General features: G+C 37.0%; 1 protein-coding gene across 2 annotated transcripts in view; it reads left to right on the forward strand.

Moving 5' to 3' along the window:
* The first annotated feature begins 3,481 nt into the window (after positions 1-3,481).
* The window catches only part of LOC124141032 (protein XRP2-like), a 28,712-nt gene continuing 11,465 nt past the window's right edge, over positions 3,482-20,728 (forward strand). Inside the window, exon 1 of one of the 2 annotated variants that reach the window (XM_046508894.2) lies at positions 3,482-3,692. In XM_046508894.2, coding sequence (XP_046364850.1) covers positions 3,610-3,692 — 83 coding nt within the window. In that variant the 5' untranslated portion in view covers positions 3,482-3,609. Of the gene's footprint in view, positions 3,693-16,306; positions 17,193-20,728 lie in introns of those variants that run through there. The other variant, XM_046508893.2, reaches the window with a different exon arrangement.

Genomic DNA, 20,728 nt, shown 5'->3' on the forward strand with positions numbered 1-20,728 from the left:
TTGTATGGCTATAATAGAGGGCATGTCAGATAACATGTTTATTTCACCGAGTGACATGATAAAGATGTCATTTCCACGACAGACAGACTATTTCAAGTTATTAGTCTAAATAATTACAGTTATGAAATCAAACAAGTAAATATGTAAAGTGGACAGTATAGGTAACCTTGATTTCACTTTAAATAGGCCAATTTTAAAAATCGTCACTTTTAGTTTTACATGTTTTCGACAAACGATTCTATGACTGTTATAATTGTGTCCCGTAGTTTATCAGGATCCGTTGATTGTGGGAGCGAATCATAGTTTCGTATTGAGCTAGGTATGTCAGCACCATACCCGTGTTCGTAAACGTCTATAGGATCACTTCGGGCTTCCCTCCCACATTTAGTTGGTCCATTTATATGACATAGGTACTGTTCAAAGAAGCCTAGCTATACCTCCCACACTCACTGTTACGTGTAAGTGCAACACTCAGAAACAGTGCAACTATAGAATGTTGAAGAACTCCTCTATTATTCGTGAGTGAGTATTGTTTTACGCCCCTTTTAGCAATATTCCAGCAATATCACGGCCAGGGACACCAGAAATTGGCTTCAAACATTGTACCCATGTCGGGAATCGAACCCGGGTCTTCGGCGTGATGGGCGAACGCTTTAACCATTAGGCTACCCGACAACACCCCCCCCCCCCCCCCCCCCCCCCCATTATTAATCTTGATTTATGTGCAAAGATTCGTCATATCCGACCCTCCCATTTAATTTCTTTTTTTCTCATTTTGATCACGACACTAACAACAAAAGCAACATAAGCAAGGTAATTTGTTGTCGTGAAATTTACTGTTAAAGATGGTCACACGTCAAAATGGACATTGAAAACAATCATAACGGCCAAAACAAAGCATTACGGTGGCCGTTTCTACCTTTTTCATGACGGTTGTGTAACACGAATAATCTGACTGGGAAACTAAACTATTAGGGCTGAAACGATATCCCGGGACACCGATGCATCGCGATTCACACCATACGATACAGTGTGCTATTTGTGAGGTGCTGTATCTCGATTTTTCACGATACGTTTTTTCAAAGACGTATATACGTACGTCTTTTTTTGTAAATAAACTTTTATCACAGATACGTTTTAAATGTGTTTTCACTCTTTTTCCATCACCGTAGGCTGGTAGACCGGCCAAGAAGCATCGGTCTCCAGGCACCGTAGGCTGGTTAACCGGCCAGACTTAGTCACGTCTAAATAGAATATATTTTTATGGACCTACCTGTCATTACCATTCATTTATTAAATCTATCACATCTCACAATGTCTGAAATGCTTATTCTTTTTCAGTTTATCATTTTTTATCGATAGATTAAAAGTTATTCACTATTTCCCGCAATGTTATTGAAAATGTAATTCTCGGACACACACTTCGACAACGGGTGCACATCGTACATGTCAAAGAGCAAAACAAAGACGTTTCAAGCAAATCTTTAAATAAATAATTATACAAAGTGATAAATAAAATCAACAAAAATATATCTAAAAGTGGTCGCACTTACAGCTAAGTTATCATTTCCATCTTTTCGTGCGATCGCGTGTAATGTTAGTCAAATGACATCTCGGCTTTCGTCGCCTCGAATTCCCGGCTCGGACACGATGTTCAATGCCAAAATATATGCATGAAAAATCTTTCTCACAGCTTATAACCTAGCATGATACATCCACGAAGCTCCATATTTTTAATATAGATCGCGATTTCCTGCTTAAAACGTTCAGAATAACACGATTCAACCAAAATATTTCGTAAAATCTGAAATTGACGAGGATTTGTAATTTGATTGCCTGTCCAGGTCACGTGCTCAAATTTGACCAATCATGAATCTTGTAGCAGATTTCGGCAAGAAAGCGTCATTCGAAACCATTTTGTATCCAATGAAATCTTATGTTATAGCTACGAAAAGACTCCAGGCAATGTTACGTGCGCCTAGTTGAAAAAAACAAACAAGCTTTCTCGCGATGTGTCATATATGCCAGTCACCGACGGACGTGTTTATCACACGAAGCTTTCGAAAACGGAGGTATTTCTTCATGTTACTGAGCGGACAGCCACTGTTATCCGGAAATGGGTGAAAACAGATGCTGTTCATAATTTAAAAAAAAAAAAATCCAATTACGTAAACAATGAAAATAAAAAAGAAATGATAAGTAGATCTTTTGAAATCTTATATTTGCCCAAAATCGTCAAATTGTCGCTTCCTTGGTCCTTAATCTGGACGTTATGAATGTGTTAGCTTACAATTTTTTTATTTACAACGAACTTAATTAAGTTGTCAATGCATTATTTAAATAATGTGATAGACATAACTTTCATAGTTATAATCACTATAGGATTAGACCTTTCAAATGGTGTATTACAGGGCTGTCGCTATAATTGTTTTTAATTGGTTTTTTTGCCTCTATACATGAAAATGGCAAATCATTGGTTACTGGACACTGGTACATTTAGTATTTCCTCCTACCATCTAGTCACAAGTCACAAATATGTAGGACTGTTACTTTTGTGTTTGCTAGCCATTACATGGAAATGGCAGATGATTCATTAAGTTAAAGTACTCATTACAGTATATATTTTATGACTCATGAACATTCATACACTTTCATTTTATTTTTCATTTTAATAAACTAAGTTTAATTCATTTATCTCTTGTCTTCTCTTGTCACTATGCGTATCGAGATACGTATCGAATCGTGATGTAAGTATCGAGATACGTATCGTATCGTGACCTAGGTGTATCGTTGCAGCCCTAGAAACTATGCTCAGCGCTAACCATTTCCAGTAGAGATCTGGGCGTTAATGGGTTTATTGGTGATTACAGACGCTGTATCTAATATGTATCTGTGTAATCAGCTAAATTATCTACAGCTAGATTTGTATTTCAATAGCTAATGCATTTTAGAAAGTGGTAAAAGTTGTAACTTATGTTACCCTAAACAGTACTAGAATTTGTCCGTTATTAAGAAAGTGTAATCCCAAATAGGACATATGTTAGATTAGAATATGTATCATAGGGAACTTGCTAAGACTTCTATTTGACCTATAGTCTTAACTGAAACCATAACTATCTTTTTTTGTCACGGCGCTCCCCCAAAAGGATCGTGCGTGTTTTTGTGAAGAATCCTCATATTAAGAGAGAGAGAGAGAGAGAGAGAGAGAGAGAGAGAGAGAGAGAGAGAGAGAGAGAGAGAGAGAGAGAGAGAAGGGGAGGGTATTATTTTGCTTTTGTAGTGCTGAATTGCGAAAACTCCTTATGGAATCGATTATTCATTAAGCAGTCGCGTTTATGGTATATTTGCCTCGACTTAAAAAAGCAGATATAAGTCTTACACAAAAATGCATGCAAAACTTCCATCTGAACAGGTGCTTGCAAAATCAGCTGGCACGGCATTATTTCAACCAATCAGAATGCAGTAAAACCGGCGAGCCCGGTACAGCTGTGATGCTGAATAGCAGTAGTTTGTTGTGGTCAGAAAGTGGTAAGCCGCGACTAGCAAGAGATTAAGCTGCTTGCTTTGAAACTACACGTTATCTGAATAACCGAATGCATCTGCTGAGTCATGGGGTGCATTTTTTCCCGATTTGGTAGCAGACAACCCCTTGAAGAAGAAGATGAACCTCCAAAACCAAAGCAATATTCGTGGTAAGTACAGTTTCCATGCGTGTCTGCAGATGAAATCGTACCTGTCAAAACACGACGTGAGTTGTGACATAATTATTCTTCAGAAGTGATACTGTTGGACAAGTGTATATAACTATTGCAGTGTCCCAATCATATAGACCACCACCGTTTGTGACGACTTCATGACGACTAAATATTTATAGCATATCGATATACCATCTACATTACATCTGATGTTTCAAAGTGAAACTGAATGTAACACTTGTGAATTCCTGTGAGTATTAAAAAATGTTCCTTGTCAGTAGATCTTTTAATGAACCCCTTAATAATTTGCACATTTTCCTACATGATTATTGTAATCATTTCTGACTTGGAAAGGAAGTGTTCTGATATGCTGACACTTTAATTATTCATGTGTTCGAAATTATAAGCATGAAACTCAAGGGGTACTACTACTACTACTACTACTACTACTACTACTACTACAAGAGCAAATCTCAACATGCTTCAGGACCACAGACCCCTAAAGCACGATAGTGATATTACTGAAACACTGGACCCATATATATAAAATAGCATGCTTACTTTAGAACACTGCAAAGGCTTTATTTTGAATGGCAAACTCTGATTGATTTCTTATTGTAAATATTGTGGTTGAAAAGGTTCCTTAGAAAATAACTTACAAATTTGGAGACATTATGGATTATCTGCAGCAGAAAGGTGTTAATCAGTCCAAATCCTGTCATGCCAGCTTCAATGGTCGAATGGCAAGGAAATTACCCTAACTTGCAGCATTCATTCACGAGAGAAGACATAATCATATCGGTTATGGAATATATGACATATTCATCAATTTTCATCATAGGAAATATAAGGTTCAGAAAAATGTATGAAATATGAACCCCTTAAACTCAGTTACACAGATTTAGAAACTCTACTGAACATTGCTGAAGTGAAGTCACTTTCTACCAACCATTGTAGAAGCGTGCAACATATGTGATGTTATCCTGATGACACTTTGGAACATCATGAGAGATGAAAGACACTGTGTTGTTTGGCACAATATCAAGAATCTAATTATATGAAATTATTTTGCTGCCATTCTCCTAGACATGCTAGAGAACAGATGAAATTGTGTAATGGATGTATTCCATAGTTGTAAACTGCTTAAATGGCCATGTGCAAAAATATTAAGAAATGTGGCTCTTTTGCAATGTTGTAATCATGCAATGTACATAAATGGTCTATATTTATTTTGTCTACATTTTTATTAAACCGAAAAAATGCATTCGACAATGTATTTCTGCATATCAGTAAACTTGACATGACATTCATCATTGGATCAGAGAAAAGTGACAGGAACACATTACAGGGATTTATCTAGACATGCTGAAAGGCCAATAGTTGGACCCAAGTCTGCAGGAAATGCCAGTAATAAATCCAAGATTGGAATTAATAATTTCCCAATTCATGTTTATATACATAACTAATAACTAATTCTATGGCTTTGTTGGGATAATCTGTATTTCACTGTAAAGAGCACCAATAATTAGGAAGAGGTTTTATGTTTGGTTTTATGTTATTGCATTGAATGTTATCACAAAATACAATGTTATAATACCTCTGAAGTTAAGAAAACAACTTGAAACGAAATAAAAAAAATCGAACAAAATAGCCACCCTCCCTCAAGCAAGTGCACTTTCTTTGTTAATCCTTGAAAAATCCCTGCTTCAGGACACACTTTTTTATTTTTTATTTATGAATGTTTGATTAACATTTAGTTAGTAGCCCAAAATGAAAATGAAATTGTGAAGCTAACCATGATGAATATGTTTTGTTTAATTGCAAGTTGTATGTTTCTTAAAGGTATTTTGGTCATACAGGGGTATGTATATGTTAATTAATCATGTTAATATTTTTAAGCTAACATGGATATATATGTACTTGTAAGAACACTTTGTACATGTTGTTATCTACAATTTAATACAATGCATTTTTCAATTATTTTAAGTGACACAGTTCACATTGTTGATTCGGACATTATTGTTGGTAATTCTTAAAAATCTGTGAAACAGAGTTAAAAAACCCCATTTGATCAGAATAGATTAATTGTCTTCTTCTTTTAACATGATAATTAATAAACATGATAATTAATAAGCATAATCTAGCATAATCTATACTTCTCAACATTTGCTATGGACCAAAATGGCCGTCTTCAGTCAAATGTTGTTCCTTAGATAATGTTGTGTAGATTACATGATAATGTGTATTAAACACAAAGATTCTTATGTTTTTTTCAATTAGCATGATTAGTTGATATTTGAGTGAAAAGGTGTGCTCAATAGAACGTTAATTGAGCCATCACTCTAAATTTGGAATGTGCTATAATCTTGGTAACTGGCATGTTTGGTTCTTGCTGCTATGGAAATGACAATGCGAAAGAGAGCAGTTAGCTGGGAGCAGCTCTCGATCATCTTGTTAATTGATTCTCACTTCACTAACCTTGATTTTCTTTACCATGCTTACTATCTTGGTCCTTTACATTTACAGTCATCATCATGTTCATGGTCTTAGTGTAACTGTAAGTTGTGGCTTTGTGTTAGGGGCTATATTTTCCATTTTAGCCATCTAACTAATATGAGGTGTTCTTATTCACCATGTTCAATGGTGTTAAATATATGATTAATCGTGATTTTCAGATACACCTTAACTTAACATGCCTAGTATACTGTCATATTCTGAAACGAAATGATAATTAGCATGATTAGATTGATAATCTCATACTCTTTTGATGTCATATTTATCAACACAGTTGATAAGAGTTCAAACCTTTATTGATGAGTGTTGATATATTTGATATCCAAAGACACGGGGGTGAGATTCTATTTATCTTCCAACATCTCCAACACCATTCTTCAACTTTTTCATCTTTTAGAGCAATATCTGGTTTGTAAAAAGTACAGCTAGCCATCTTCAGTGGCAGAGAGATTAGTGATGGCATTTGATTGTGACATTCTGGTGACCAGTGACATCACAATACCGGTAGTCTGCAAAGCATTGTTTTGAAATTTCATTGAAGCAATATCTCACAGGATCTCAGCCAAGCCATATCTCCTGTTGAAGCCAGCTTGGGATAATAAAAAAATAATATTGCAGACCAATTCATATTTAGAAATCATACTTGTAATAGAAATCTTAACATTTATTAAAGCTGAAGTACATGAAGTATTATCACAGAAATCCTTATAATAGTTTCACAGATTGCCTACAATTATGCTAATGTTATGGCTTGGTTGAGAGGACTTGTATTGCACTGTGTTATCATTACAGGACCAGTAAAGGGGAAGAGGCTGTTAAGCTTATTTTATACTTGTTGCATTTAAAGCAATGTTGAAATACAATGTTCTAAATTCAAGAAATTACAAACTATTAAATCTTAATTTTGAACAATAATAGCAATGTTTTTCCCATTTGGGTGTCAACATGGTCAAGGGCACTTGGTTTGGAATCTATGACAATATCATCCCTGTAGACTGATAATGGAATTGGGTGGTCAGGCTTGCTGGCTTGGTTGATGCATGTCATCGTACCCCAAATGCGTGGATCGATGCTCATGATGTCAATCACTTGATTGTCTGGTCCAGACTCAATTATTTACAGATTGCCGTCATATAGCTGGAATATTGCTGAGTGCAGCGTTAAACAACAAACCAACCAACCAACCAACCCTGTAGACTGCATTGCCATTGATTGTAGCTAGTTGATAAGGACATGAAAGTTATGTTTGTTGTGGTACTAAGACAGATTATATTGATTGTGGTATGTAAACAATGATGTGATTAATGTTTGGCCACATCTTAATAATGTTAATAGAAACCAGGCTGGGTAAGGCAACACTAAATAGCATAGTTTCAATTTATTTTGATTTGTCCCACTGTTGCATTTTTTATTGTAGTAAAAGAAAAAAAGAAAACGAGTAGATATAAATGTTAGGTTCTTATTATGATGCTTGCTAATATTTGATAAAATGCATAGCTCAGGCAGCACCTTATCCATTTGATTTATAAATTTGACCGACTGTAGCAGATTGCCACAGTCAGAAAATAAAATGAAAATAGTTGAAATATTTGTCTGACCATGTTGAACATATTAAACAGTATTCATGGTATTGTCATTCATTTTTTCCTACTAAATACTGACTGACCCAAATAAGTTTATAGGTCACATCAGGTGAACTGATGAGCCGACCATGACCACCCAGTCTAAATGAAGGATGCGTGGGTTCTTGAGGCAATCAGATAACAGCTTACTGAAATAATTTGGTGTTAAAAGAAAACTAACACAGGACACAAATATACCTTCAATGGTACTGCTACACTGTAGAACTGGACTGAAATGAGAGGGTGTATAAAATATCCACAACATTATGGTCATGATGCAGGTGTGGTCTTCATTATGTACAATTGTGAAAGATTGTTTGTGCTTGTTTTCAAGAAACTGATATCAGATTCTTGTCTGAATGCTCTGTGCACTTGTACTGAGCATTTGGAAGCCTTGATGCTGGCATTGAGAATGTCCAAGGTAATTCATGCTGAGAGATGTCGCATTGGAGTAAAAGATATGATTTTCCTTATATGCAACCCATTTCTGACACTTACTGGAGTGAATGTGTGTACTTGCTACTTTGAACTTAATGGAGATGGTATATGTACATCATGTACTGTAGACGTGTTAAGTAGCGTTTACTTTTTCCTTACTTAATAATAATAGATAGAACCAAAGAAATTAAGGAAAAATAAATATCTTGAGCTGGAAAAAATCATTTTCATTTTAGTTCCCACCTATTCAAGCTAATTTGTTGTAAGAAACCCTCCGGAGCATAACTCAGAAACCATTCAATGTTTGTTCATGAAACTTTGCAGGTCTGTCAAGTACATGCTGAACTGGTGCCTTTTGCTATTTAGAAATTTTAGAAATGTTTACTTTTTTACGTTTCCATGGCAACAAGATGGACTTAGGCTCCATACTCTTCTTTTTTTTTACAATTTCCATGACAAGTTCCACCTCGGTTAAAAAAGGTCAGGGTTTGTTTAGATTTAATGATGTCATAAATTCTGCAACAGGGGTGGGGCATATAGCCACGTTAGTGGCAAACTCTTGTTGTAATTAATTTTGCTTCAAACTGTTAAATTACCCTGTAGTCATGTCATTTATGCTTCATTCACTAATTAATTGCAGTTTGTACAGTCTAATCCTCAGCTAATATGGATAAGCTTCCTATGTTTAAACCCTGTGTGGTACTTAACTTATATTGTGAATTTTGTCCTGTGCTAAATGATGTCAACCAGCTAGGCTTCTTGCTCATTTTATTTTCTGAAGATTGTTAAGAATGTCTTGCATGACTTGTGACTTTGGCTATTGAAGCTTAAATCCTGACTGGGATTGACAGAGAGAGAAAAAGTCAGGTTGTTGTAAGCCCTGCTTTGGTGAGCCGAGCTTTGCTTTGCTTAGGAGCTTTGCTTCGGTGCACTGGGGCACCACCGCTGCCATTTGGGTGCTGACCTGGCACATTGTTGTTATGGTACATGCTGTCTGTAGTGGTTAATGATGTAAGTAAAACTCATGTGTCATTTTGTGTTTTCTTGTCCCATTACACCATACAATCTGTTACAAGTACATATTAATTATGATATATGAGGGGTGGCAGAAAAGGGATGTATAGTACAGACTTAGCTGTTTGCATGTATTGAGTGCAATACTCTCCATGCTTACTGGTTGCATTTAAACCGAATACACAACAAGGCAGCATGTTTCTAGATAGCCAACTGTTGAAAAGGATGCGAGTACCTTGAGCATGATCCAAGATGAGGAAGGCCTTCCAACTGCTTCCACTGAGGAAAATGTTGATAAAATACATTAGGTGATAATGGATGATCGATGACTCACCACACATCACATTGCCAATACAGTAGGTGTCTTTCATGAGACAGTTGAGAATATTCTGAGGTTTGAACTGGGCATCAGAACTGCTCCGGGTTCATCATCTCATGTGAGAATTTACATTGTTTGGAAGCTGACCCAGCTGATTTTGTTGAATAATTTGTAACCGTGGATGAGTCTTGAGTCACCCCTTTGAGCAAGAGACTAAACAACAGTCAAAGTAGTGGAAACATCTAATGTCTCCTCAGACGAAGAGGCAAAATCTGGTCCAGCAGTTGGCAAGGTGTAGGCTTTGGTTTCTTGGGATTCCAAGGGAATTCTACTTTATGGACTACAACCTGAAATGTCTGACTATTAATGGCCAGTATTATTCTATTCTGCTTTGGCAACTGTGAGAGAATAATAAGGCTAAATAAATAGAAGATAGAATAGGTCTTCAGCAACCCATGCTTGCCGTTAAAGGCGACTATGTTGTCGTAAGAGGCGACTAACACGATTGGGTGGTCAGGCTTTCTGACTTGGTTGATGCATGTCACCGTATCCTAATTGTGCAGATCGATGCTCATGATGTCAATCACTGTATTGTCTGGTCCAGACTTCATTATTTACAGACCGCCGTCATATAGCTGGAATATTGCTGAGCGTAGCGTTAAACAACAAACAAACAAACAAAAAAGGCTAAATGTCAAGGAAAAGTCAGTGAAGGTGTGTTGTTCCTCTAGGACAATGCACCTGTGCAGAAGTCTGTGTTGCCATGACTGCAGTACATGACTGTGGCTTTACACACAGTTAACAGCCTCTGTATTCACAAGATTTGGCACAGTTAGATTTCCCCCTCTTTACCAACTTGAACTTGTTGGCAAGCATTATACAAATAATGATGACATCATTTCTACTGTGAAGGACTTACACCACCAGGAGGAAGCCTACACCAGTGGGATTCAGGCTCTTTAGCATCGTGTCTGTTCACCTCGGACGCACTTCTGTTGATAAGTAATTGGTTGCATCCATGCAATCCATCATAATTTGACTCAAAACTTTTGATACATCATACAATACAGCAATGCATGGTCAATAAGTTTTTAGTTTGTGGGTTAGTAAGGTAAAGCATGTAAGCTTTACACTGATTATTATGTATAGGTTAGACCACGAGGACCCAGTGTCTAATCCTTGAAATGGTTAATTAAACCACGAGGTGTGCAGCGCCGAGTGGTTTAATCAATCATTTCAACACATTTCGTAGTTCATAAAGGGATATGCAATTGATATTTATTTGTTAATTTCATACCTTTTCTCCCATGTCGCCGTGGCTGAAGACTACATTCGTTAGTCTTCAGTGCGGACTTCGCGGGTTTGAATCCCACTGGGCGACAAATGTTTTTCATGAAATTGTTCTTTCATCAAGACAAATGATAGCTGAAAAAAGAAGTTCTGTCATTGCCAAGTGGTGTTTAACTAACAATTCAGTTAGTTAGAACACGGTCAAAGACAAAGGAGCTATGGTTAAATGTGATTCTTTTCAGCAATTTTATTCAATAGATGTTTGAATTGTGTTCGTTTGTATTCAAGACTCTTTGGGCATGTTGGGATTGTTGCCTGAAAATAGTTCTTACTGTAATGCATTTGGAAGATAGTTTGCAAAAGTTTATATTTGTTTGAATGAGAGTTATCTCCCTTTGACTATAATGCTGCAAAGCATTTGTTGATTTTCTTCATTGTATAAATCTTTCTTTACTTGTTAATAAGATTGAAGTATTCTTATCATGCTTATGGTCATTCTTTGAATTCAATAAGTTGAAACATTTTTTAGCTTTAGAATTCGATAAAATCAATAGACAGCTGATGATAATGACAGAACTTTCTTTACAGGAAATTGTTCATAGCGTATGGACATCTCAGTATGCTGAGTTTGTATAAATATTTGTTTCAATTAAATGTTGAATTCAGGGATAGAAATAATTTCTTTGATCATCTGATCATGTTGACTTCTCCTGAGTCATATGATGATTGCCTAAAATCAAAGTATTATTATATCTAATGCAACTAAACATGCATGCTACATGTAATATGTCAAAGATATTTTGATTTCCATTTTCACAAACTTAAAAATTAGGATAGGTTGGAAATGCATGTTTACATTTTACAATCATGATAATCATGATAATGTACAGTTTTATGTCATAAACAGGTTGCAATATGCAATTGGAATAGTAGATTCTAAAAACATGTTTTAAAAGCAAGGCAAATGTTTATCATACACATATATTTGCAGAATAAGCTACCAGGTGATTGCCATATTTTACAATATCTTCAGTATGCAATAGTTTTGAACTTAGGGAATGACAATGTACGATTATCTTATGATAGTGACGAAGATTGTTTTAGCAATTTAGTCCCAGGTATCCCCTTTGTTATTGCTATAAGCAGTGTATAAAATTCCTCCAAATTTCAGTCAGACAACCAGACTGATAACTCTATCTCCATCCCCATCTCTCGAGTTCAGCATTAAACAACAAACAAACAAATCTTGCATACAAATCTCTCAAATTCAGCCTTAACATTCTGTTTTACAGATTCCTCATGATATAGACCATGGTTCTGTATACTGTATAACCAATGATGACTTAAAATGCCTTCAAACATGTCACAAACATTTTCTGAATCTTGATACTAGCTGATAGTGAGTTTTGAAAAATAGCTTGTTGATTTCCATTATATCGTATATCATCATTATCATAGTTACAGATTAAATGTTATTTATACAGAGCTCCAGATAAGCTGCGTATCTGCGTAAAATACACATCAGAAATGCAGAAATACGCAGTAAAACAAAATCCAAGCGTATCAAATACGCAACGAACATTACAGATACGCTGCAAAAATAAAACTTGTGCGTATCATCAAAATATTGTGAAGTAACCCTGCGTATTCAATTAGCAAATCAGCAACTTATTTTGAAATTATAAACGGGCATTCCGTCAACCTTGCCAAACCACACGATGACAGTTACATCATGATCATTTGCCATCACACTTTCTTGTGGAAGTATCGTGGTATTTTTGAGTCCTATAAAGCTCTCGAACCCACAGGACGACAGATTTGCAGGGACTAGATGAATAGTGTTTTTAAATATTTAACTTAATACCCACATGTGTAAAAACTAGTGGGTAACAGAAATTTGAATACCCAGATAGAATTACTGATACCCAATGATTTTAAAATGCATGGGTAAAATACCAACAACACCAAAAGCTTATCTGGAGCTCTGTTTATATTTAATTATTTGGTAGTGATAATGTAAGGCATATTCATATCACAGAGTAGAACCAGCTGTGACATCATTAGTCTTTCTTGTATGTCATTGGCTTTGTTTTGCAGTCCTGAGAGAATGTTTGTTTAGTGTTGCTATGGTAACAGAGATATGCAAAAGAGCACCTGTCATCTAACCTGTTTGACAGGTGCATGCTATGGTTCATACACAATGTTATTTTCAGACTGGGCTTGATGGCAACAGACATCGATTTTCACTTACATCCATAAATGATAAAAGTGTTTTGTTCGGGATGTTAAACCAGACAGCTTGGCTAGGCCGAGATAATGAACATGTGTGACTGTTGGTTTGGTTTTATAGACTTAGGGTTCCAATTCATTATATATTTTACACAGTTGTCATGGTTATAGTATTTCGTCAAAGTTTTATGTGATAGTAATTTAACAAGAGGAATAAGGCATTCTTACTAGTTGATCAATATCAATATCTGACTGGACTTTCTTCAAAATTCATAAATGATGTAGAAGTCAATGAATCGTGTATTCTATATCATTTATTTCAGCAATGTTTACAGTTTTTTTTATAAGAAACAGTCAGCATGGTCAGTGTTTGAAAATTTGAACCAAACTGAACCAAAAATTATGATTTCCGAAATTTGACATGTAAATGTATCTCCAAAATGTATATGCTCAAATGGTCTGACTGAATTTTATCATATGTTGATTGACCAAACATACCAATTGAACCCATGAACCTTGAGAGGTAAAGACAATATTCATCTCTACACGAAATATTGTTCCTTGTTAACAACCCAGAATGTTTGCATAAGAAAACAAGCATGTCAGCTAAAGTGTCCACCCCCCACCCCCCACCCCCACCCAGGGTGAAAGGGTCAAGTTTCTGCAGAGTTGGAGGCTAGGAAGTCCATAGAACATAACTGACCATTTAGCTGTGTGGGTTTGTGGATGTTTTAAGGTTTATATAAGCCTGATATGGCTTTTTAATTGTATTGATTTGAATTTGACTGAAATTCGTTTGATGACAGATATGTTCAGTTTTGTTTTGGTAGGCTCGAGAAAATTGAGGGAAACATTGTTGTTATAGTTATGTCACTTTCTTTGAAAATACTGAAAACAAACGGGTCAAATCTAATAGTACCTGTCATTGTACCAGCCAAACCCCAGTGTGTGTTCCGGGTAGGACTAGGTGCCTCGCAACCTATGCTGGTCTTAAGAGGCGACTTAATGGATTGGTTGGTTGGTCAGGGTCGGTGACTTGGTGCCTCGCAACCTATGCTGGTCTTAAGAGGCGACTTAATGGATTGGTTGGTTGGTCAGGGTCGGTGACTTGGTGCCTAGCAACCTATGCTGGTCTTAAGAGGTGACTTAATGGATTGGTTGGTTGGTCAGGGTCGGTGACTTGGTTGATTGCATGTCATCTATTGCAGTTGCATGGATCGATGCTCATGATGTCAAATTCTGGATTGTCAGGTCCAGACTCGATTATGTACAGACCATTGTCATACAGCTAGAGTATTGGTGAGCAGAGCATTAAACAAGATACAAACAAACAAACGATCAAACAAACATGCAGTACTATCATCAGCTAAATGAGGAGCCCAGTGATCTAAAGTACTGCAATTATCTGTGCAGAGTTGCTTCCCTTAGGCATGTAGGTGAACTTGAATCATACGATCATGGGTTTGAATACCAGATTCGCCTTGATTATGATTCTTGGTGTCAATAGGAGGCTTGGCTATCAATATAGATCATAGAGATCGATAATAGCTAACTAAATATTAATCAATTATCGATATAATATTGGAGAAGTAACTTTCAGCAAATATGCAAGAAAGTCCTGTAAGAAATCAACATATTTCACGCCACTGGTGAGCAGTGACATATTTATGCATGGATTACTTTGTGGACATTTGGGATATAACGAAAACAGTCGCTTTCCGTGTTCAGCAATTGACATGATTGACAATAAGAAGTCTGTTTCGGTAAATCTAAACTTTATTTCATCACAATAGTTTATGTAAGTTATTATCGATGAACAATTTCATATCGATAATCAGCAACATAGGGTGGTGGGGTAGCCTACTGGTTAAAGCATTCACTTGTCATGCCGAGGACCTGGCTTGGATTCTCCATGTGGGTCCAATATGTGAAGCCCATTTCTGGTGTCTTTCACCTTGATGTTGCTGGAATATTGCTAAATATGATTTAAAACCATACACACTTACTCACTCGGAGCAACAGAAAACTCGCTGAACACAGCGAGAGGTAGTTTTTTAGTTGTGTCTACAGTGAAATCGTGGGATGATTGTCAACCAATATCAGACCAAAGACCTGCTGTGGCTATGAAATCACATTGTCTTATAAATAATAAATCAATTTTAAGTAGATTTTGGATATTGGTGACCAGGGTTTCAGTGTACATGTACTTGAGTTGTCAGGGGAAGTTCATGTTTGTAAGATGTGTTTTTGTCCCGGTCAGTGTTTCCCATCTTTTTCATAGAAATTGCACTGTTAGTTAATATGCTCAACAATGTAAGTTTTGGTCTTGTGTAAGCATAACTCTGGTCTCATAACGTCACAGACCCGTGAAGATCTGGAGCATTTGCCATAAAAGGCGACTAGCGGGATCGGGTGGTCTGGTTAGCTGACTTGGTTGATGCATGTCATTGTATACCAATTGGGTGGATTGATGCTCATGATGTCAATCACCGGATTGTCTGATCCAGACTCGATTATCTACAGCCCGCCGTTACACAACAAACAAGCAAACAATCAGTGCCTTGCTGTAAGAGCAACTAGATGGATTGGGTGATTAAGATACCTAACATGGTGTGTTTGTTTGTTGTTTAACGCCTCACTCAGCAATATTAAGCCATATGATGGCGGACAGTTAATGATCGAGTCTGGGTCAGACCATCCAGTGATCAACATCATGAGCACTGATCGACGCAGTTAGGATACGATGACATACAGCAGCCGAGACACTGAGTCTGACCACCCGGCCCTGTTAGGGTCTTGGTGACATGGTTGATTGTGTGTCATTGAACCCTGATTGTATGGAACTTGACTCATTATCATAATAATATGATATTACTGGGATATTACATACGCCACACCACACCACACCACACCACACCACACCACACCACACCACTATCAGATTTTGCTGTGAAATTGTAAGAGATTGATAGCAGTGTAGGTTTGTCATAATGTGAAACTACCCCCAAACCTTTGTAATCGTTATGTGTTCTAGTCACAATGTGACTCCCATTTTAAGTTCCACCACTCTTTGCTGGGTCAGTCATGAATAAAGAATATTTTCATTTTCCCGGCCTTTCCCATTCATCATGGTCATCAATACACCATTGATTATTTCTGTGTGAAACTGCCAGAGGAATGTAGTCACTTCTTCCCTCCATGTCGTCAAGCAGTGGGCATGTACGGAACAGGAATTAATATTTCGTGACCTAGGTCTCGTTGATTCAGACCTTATCAGCCACGATGCTTGGCTGATACTCTTGTGAAGGAATTGTACCGAGGAGTGTACAGTGAAGATGTAGTTGGCTGGCTTTTTGTTTGTGATTACAAGTCGTCCATGGTTGATTACCTGTGACTAGTGATCTGATTATGAACCCACTTTCATATGTATTGTGTTTGGTCAGCCACAAGCATGTAAGGGTTCTTTGATGTTGTGGATTGTTCTGTGATAAGGTTTGGCCAAATCGGTTGTGTATATGAAGCCTTTCTGGATACAATGACTTCACTATGGCTTTATGTGGTGTGTTGACTCATTTTTAAGCATTTGGAAGTTTTTGATTATATTTATGACATACTTACATAATATGTAAATATGGTAATCATGCATTGTTGGGTATGACGTCCTCGACATGCTTGAGGTGTGATGAATTTTTGATGTCACAGTTATTAATGACTTAGTGATATCAATATTTATGAGCAAACATTGGATACCAGTAACAAGCAATTCAATTTCAGTGGGAAATGATTGTTTGATGTTCAGCTTGAGTTTGTTTCATGAAGCAAGTCGATGAAACGTTGATGATATACTGAAAATTCTGCTACCAACACAGTGATGACAATATTTACTGTGGCAATGAGAAGCAGACAGACACAACTGTGCTTGTGTTGTTTTGACCGCTGGAGATAGAATGGGGTTTGCTGTGTAATACGATACCCTTTTGCCATGGAGTGTATCAGTCATCTGCTGGGATTTCACAAAACTTGTACTGTTATGACAAAACACAAGTGCAGAAGATGTCGTCAATTAAGCAGGTAATATTTTTTAGAGGATATATTGGATAGTGTTATGATAGTTATCGATTTGATAAACCAACACAATAAAGGTGATACACTTTTGTGATATGGTAAAAATCTGTTTTGTACATTTTAGCACTACTGAAAGCAATCTGGGTCTTGAGGTAATAACGAAACATAACAACAGGAGTAAATAACCAATATTATCACATGATTATCATGATTATCATGAATATTACCATGATTTTTAGGTTTCACACAAATTTCTGCCAATGATCTTCATCGCTGTGTATCATGCTTATGTAACTCAATTATTGTCCAAAGTCAAGTTGTTATTTTAACTACATGTGGTTAGCTAGGTGACTATAATTTCGTAATCAATGTAAACATTTTTCAGTGAATGAAATTTGGTTGTGTTTATGTTTGTGTTGACACTGAATGTTTTGGTAGGTTTGTTTTTTGTACCTGCCATTTTTTAAATGCTGTGGAAATTATTTTGTACAAAATTGCTGCTTTGTAACAAGTAACATTCTTGTTTGCAGTATAAATTGACAAAACAAACAAATTTTGGTATTGTCTTTGGTTTGTCTTGTTCAACATGTTCAAAGGACTAATACATCGGGTAATAACTGAAGGGTACTTTTCAATGTTCCGAATGTACTGGAACATGCAATATAATGTGAATTTCTTTTTGCTTTTGTCTGTAACGAACAATAGGTTTAGGGTTTGTAGGTAGGTTAACAAGCGAAACACTTCATGAGAACAGAAAGGTTTTGATCATATTTTGATCGCAAAGTGTAAATATAAGAACAGAATTCGAAAATGAACCCATCTGAAACCCTGATGGTACCAACTGCTAATGTAACCATGGTAACCATGTATGAACTGGATGAACCATGTTTTATCCTGTGTAACATGGTAAATATGAATATGGGGCAAAAAAAGGGAATACAATCATAAAAATGTACCACAAACAAAACAAACAGAAAATAGAATCTCCCCGAAATATTTAGAAACCATAACTACCATGAATGAACATAGTCTTTGTGAAATGATTTTCATAATTCTCATGTAACACCAATATATTATGGTATGTTCATTTGTGACGTTTAAAGGAAGTTCCAAGGGTCTAACTAAGTTGCAATTTGTTGTGCATGTTGTGCAGAGTTGCATCCATTGATGTGCTTCTGATCGTGGGTTTGAATCCCATATACGACCTGATTATGCTTCTTGGTTTGTCACACCATACCTGAGCTCCTAGGTTCGACCAATGTGGTAAACGTCTAAAATCTGCATAATTCACTCAGTGTAACAATGTTTTACATGAGATGACCCTTCTTTTATTAGTATTTTCTGAACTACCAATACAGTTTTATGACCTGATGACAACAGACATTGTTTTGTGGTTCTGCCATAGTGATCTTGCACATCTACAACTAGTTGATGATATCAACACAGCCTCATTAGTATTTCATGTGAGATATATTATAAATGAAACTGGCTTCATGTAGGTGGGTAGAAGGCAATCAAATCAATACTCTTTTCTGTGATGACACATTTGATTGGGATGTCTAATTCTGGAGTAACCTCTTTGGGGCCTGAGCGACATATAAGATTCCTTTGCCGTTATTTGTTCTCGACATGTTTGTATGTGTGCTATTTGTTCCCTTTGTTTTATTTGTTTGTTTCTTTGTTCCTTAAAGCTGCACTCAGCAATATTCCAGCTATATGATGGCGGTCTGTAAATAATCATATCTGGACCAAACAATCCAGTGATTGACATCACAAGCATCGATCTACGCAATTTGGGATACAGTGACAAGAATCGACCACGTCAGCGAGCCTGACCACCCGATCTTATGACAAGCAGTTCCTACCCAGATCTTCACGGGTACTTGTACTTATGACCTGTGCCACATAAAGATAAACCTGTGAAGATCCGGAGTAGAATGGGCTAAGCTTGCGTCGCATACCAACAGTGGAACCAGTTTAGGTCTTCAGCAACCCATGCTTTACCGTAAGAGGCGACTAACGGGATCGGGTGGTCAGATGTGTTGATTTGGTTGATTCATGTCATCATATCCCATTTGCTTAGATTGATGCTCAGGATATCAATTCCTGGATTGTCTGAATATTTACAGACCATAATCATATAGGTGAAATATTGTTGAGTGCAGAGTTAAACAACAGGCAAACAAGACAAACAAACAAACAAAAATATCAGTGTTATCAGGGAAATTAAGTGATTAAGAACCTCTGCTATTTACATGGGCTAACACATGTACTTTGCTGTGTTTACAATGCTTTTGATAAGGGTAGGTAAACACCATTGATAGAATTAATCATTTGCCTGAAATGTGAGCTAAATTACTTCATGTTTGCTTTTATGTTCGATGAGAGGGTTTTACTGGAACCTCCTTGTCTGGAGGCCTGTATATCACACTATATGTATTTGATGTGTCATGATAGAGTAAAGTAATTAAGTGTGGGACTGGGATCAATGTTTATGGGAATAAGTCACACAGAATTATATGTTGGGATGCCCTGGTGTTGATTCCTGGTCAGAATAGGTCTTAGACGACTAAAATGAGGATTAGGTGGTCAGGTTGTGTGACTTGACTAATTGTATCAGGGTTAGAAATTGGCACCAGTCCTATAGTCCTTGCCAATCTGCCCAATAGTTAAGATATCATAAGGACTAGTAGATATTTGCCATTTTTAAGGTTTTTGCTATATGTTATCATTATAAGGACTGGTGGACAAAAAATGTTAGTTTCTACCCCTGTGTATCCTGTTCTTTTGTTGGATGCATGGAACCTTGATCATGTGTCAAGCACTGAGCATATGCTGTATGCATGGAACCTTGATCGTGTCAAGCACTGAGCATATGCTGTATGCATGGAACCTTGATCATGTGTCAAGCACTGAGCATATGCTGTATGCATGGAACCTTGATCGTGTGAAGCACTGAGCATATGCTGTATGCATGGAAGCTTGATCATGTCAAGCACTGAGCATATGCTGTATGCATGGAACCTTGATCATGTGTCAAGCACTGAGCATATGCTGTATGCATGGAACCTTGATCGTGTCAAGCACTGAGCATATGCTGTATGCATGGAACCTTGATCATGTGTCAAGCACTGAGCATATGCTGTATGCATGGAACTTTGATCATGTGTCAAGCACTGAGCATATGCTGTATGCATGGAACCTTGATCATGTGTCAAGCACTGAGCATATGCTGTATGCATGGAACCTTGATCGTGTCAAGCACTGAGCATATGCTGTATGCATGGAACCTTGATCATGTGTCAAGCACTGAGCATATGCTGTATGCATGGAACCTTGATCGTGTCAAGCACTGAGCATATGCTGTATGCATGGAACCTTGATCATGTGTCAAGCACTGAGCATATGCTGTATGCATGGAACTTTGATCATGTGTCAAGCACTGAGCATATGCTGTATGCATGGAACCTTGATCATGTGTCAAGCACTGAGCATATGCTGTATGCATGGAACCTTGATCGTGTCAAGCACTGAGCATATGC

The sequence above is a fragment of the Haliotis rufescens genome, unplaced genomic scaffold, assembly GCF_023055435.1.
Source record: "Haliotis rufescens isolate VD_foot unplaced genomic scaffold, xgHalRufe1.0.p SCAF_6, whole genome shotgun sequence".
Lineage (NCBI taxonomy): Eukaryota > Metazoa > Mollusca > Gastropoda > Lepetellida > Haliotidae > Haliotis > Haliotis rufescens.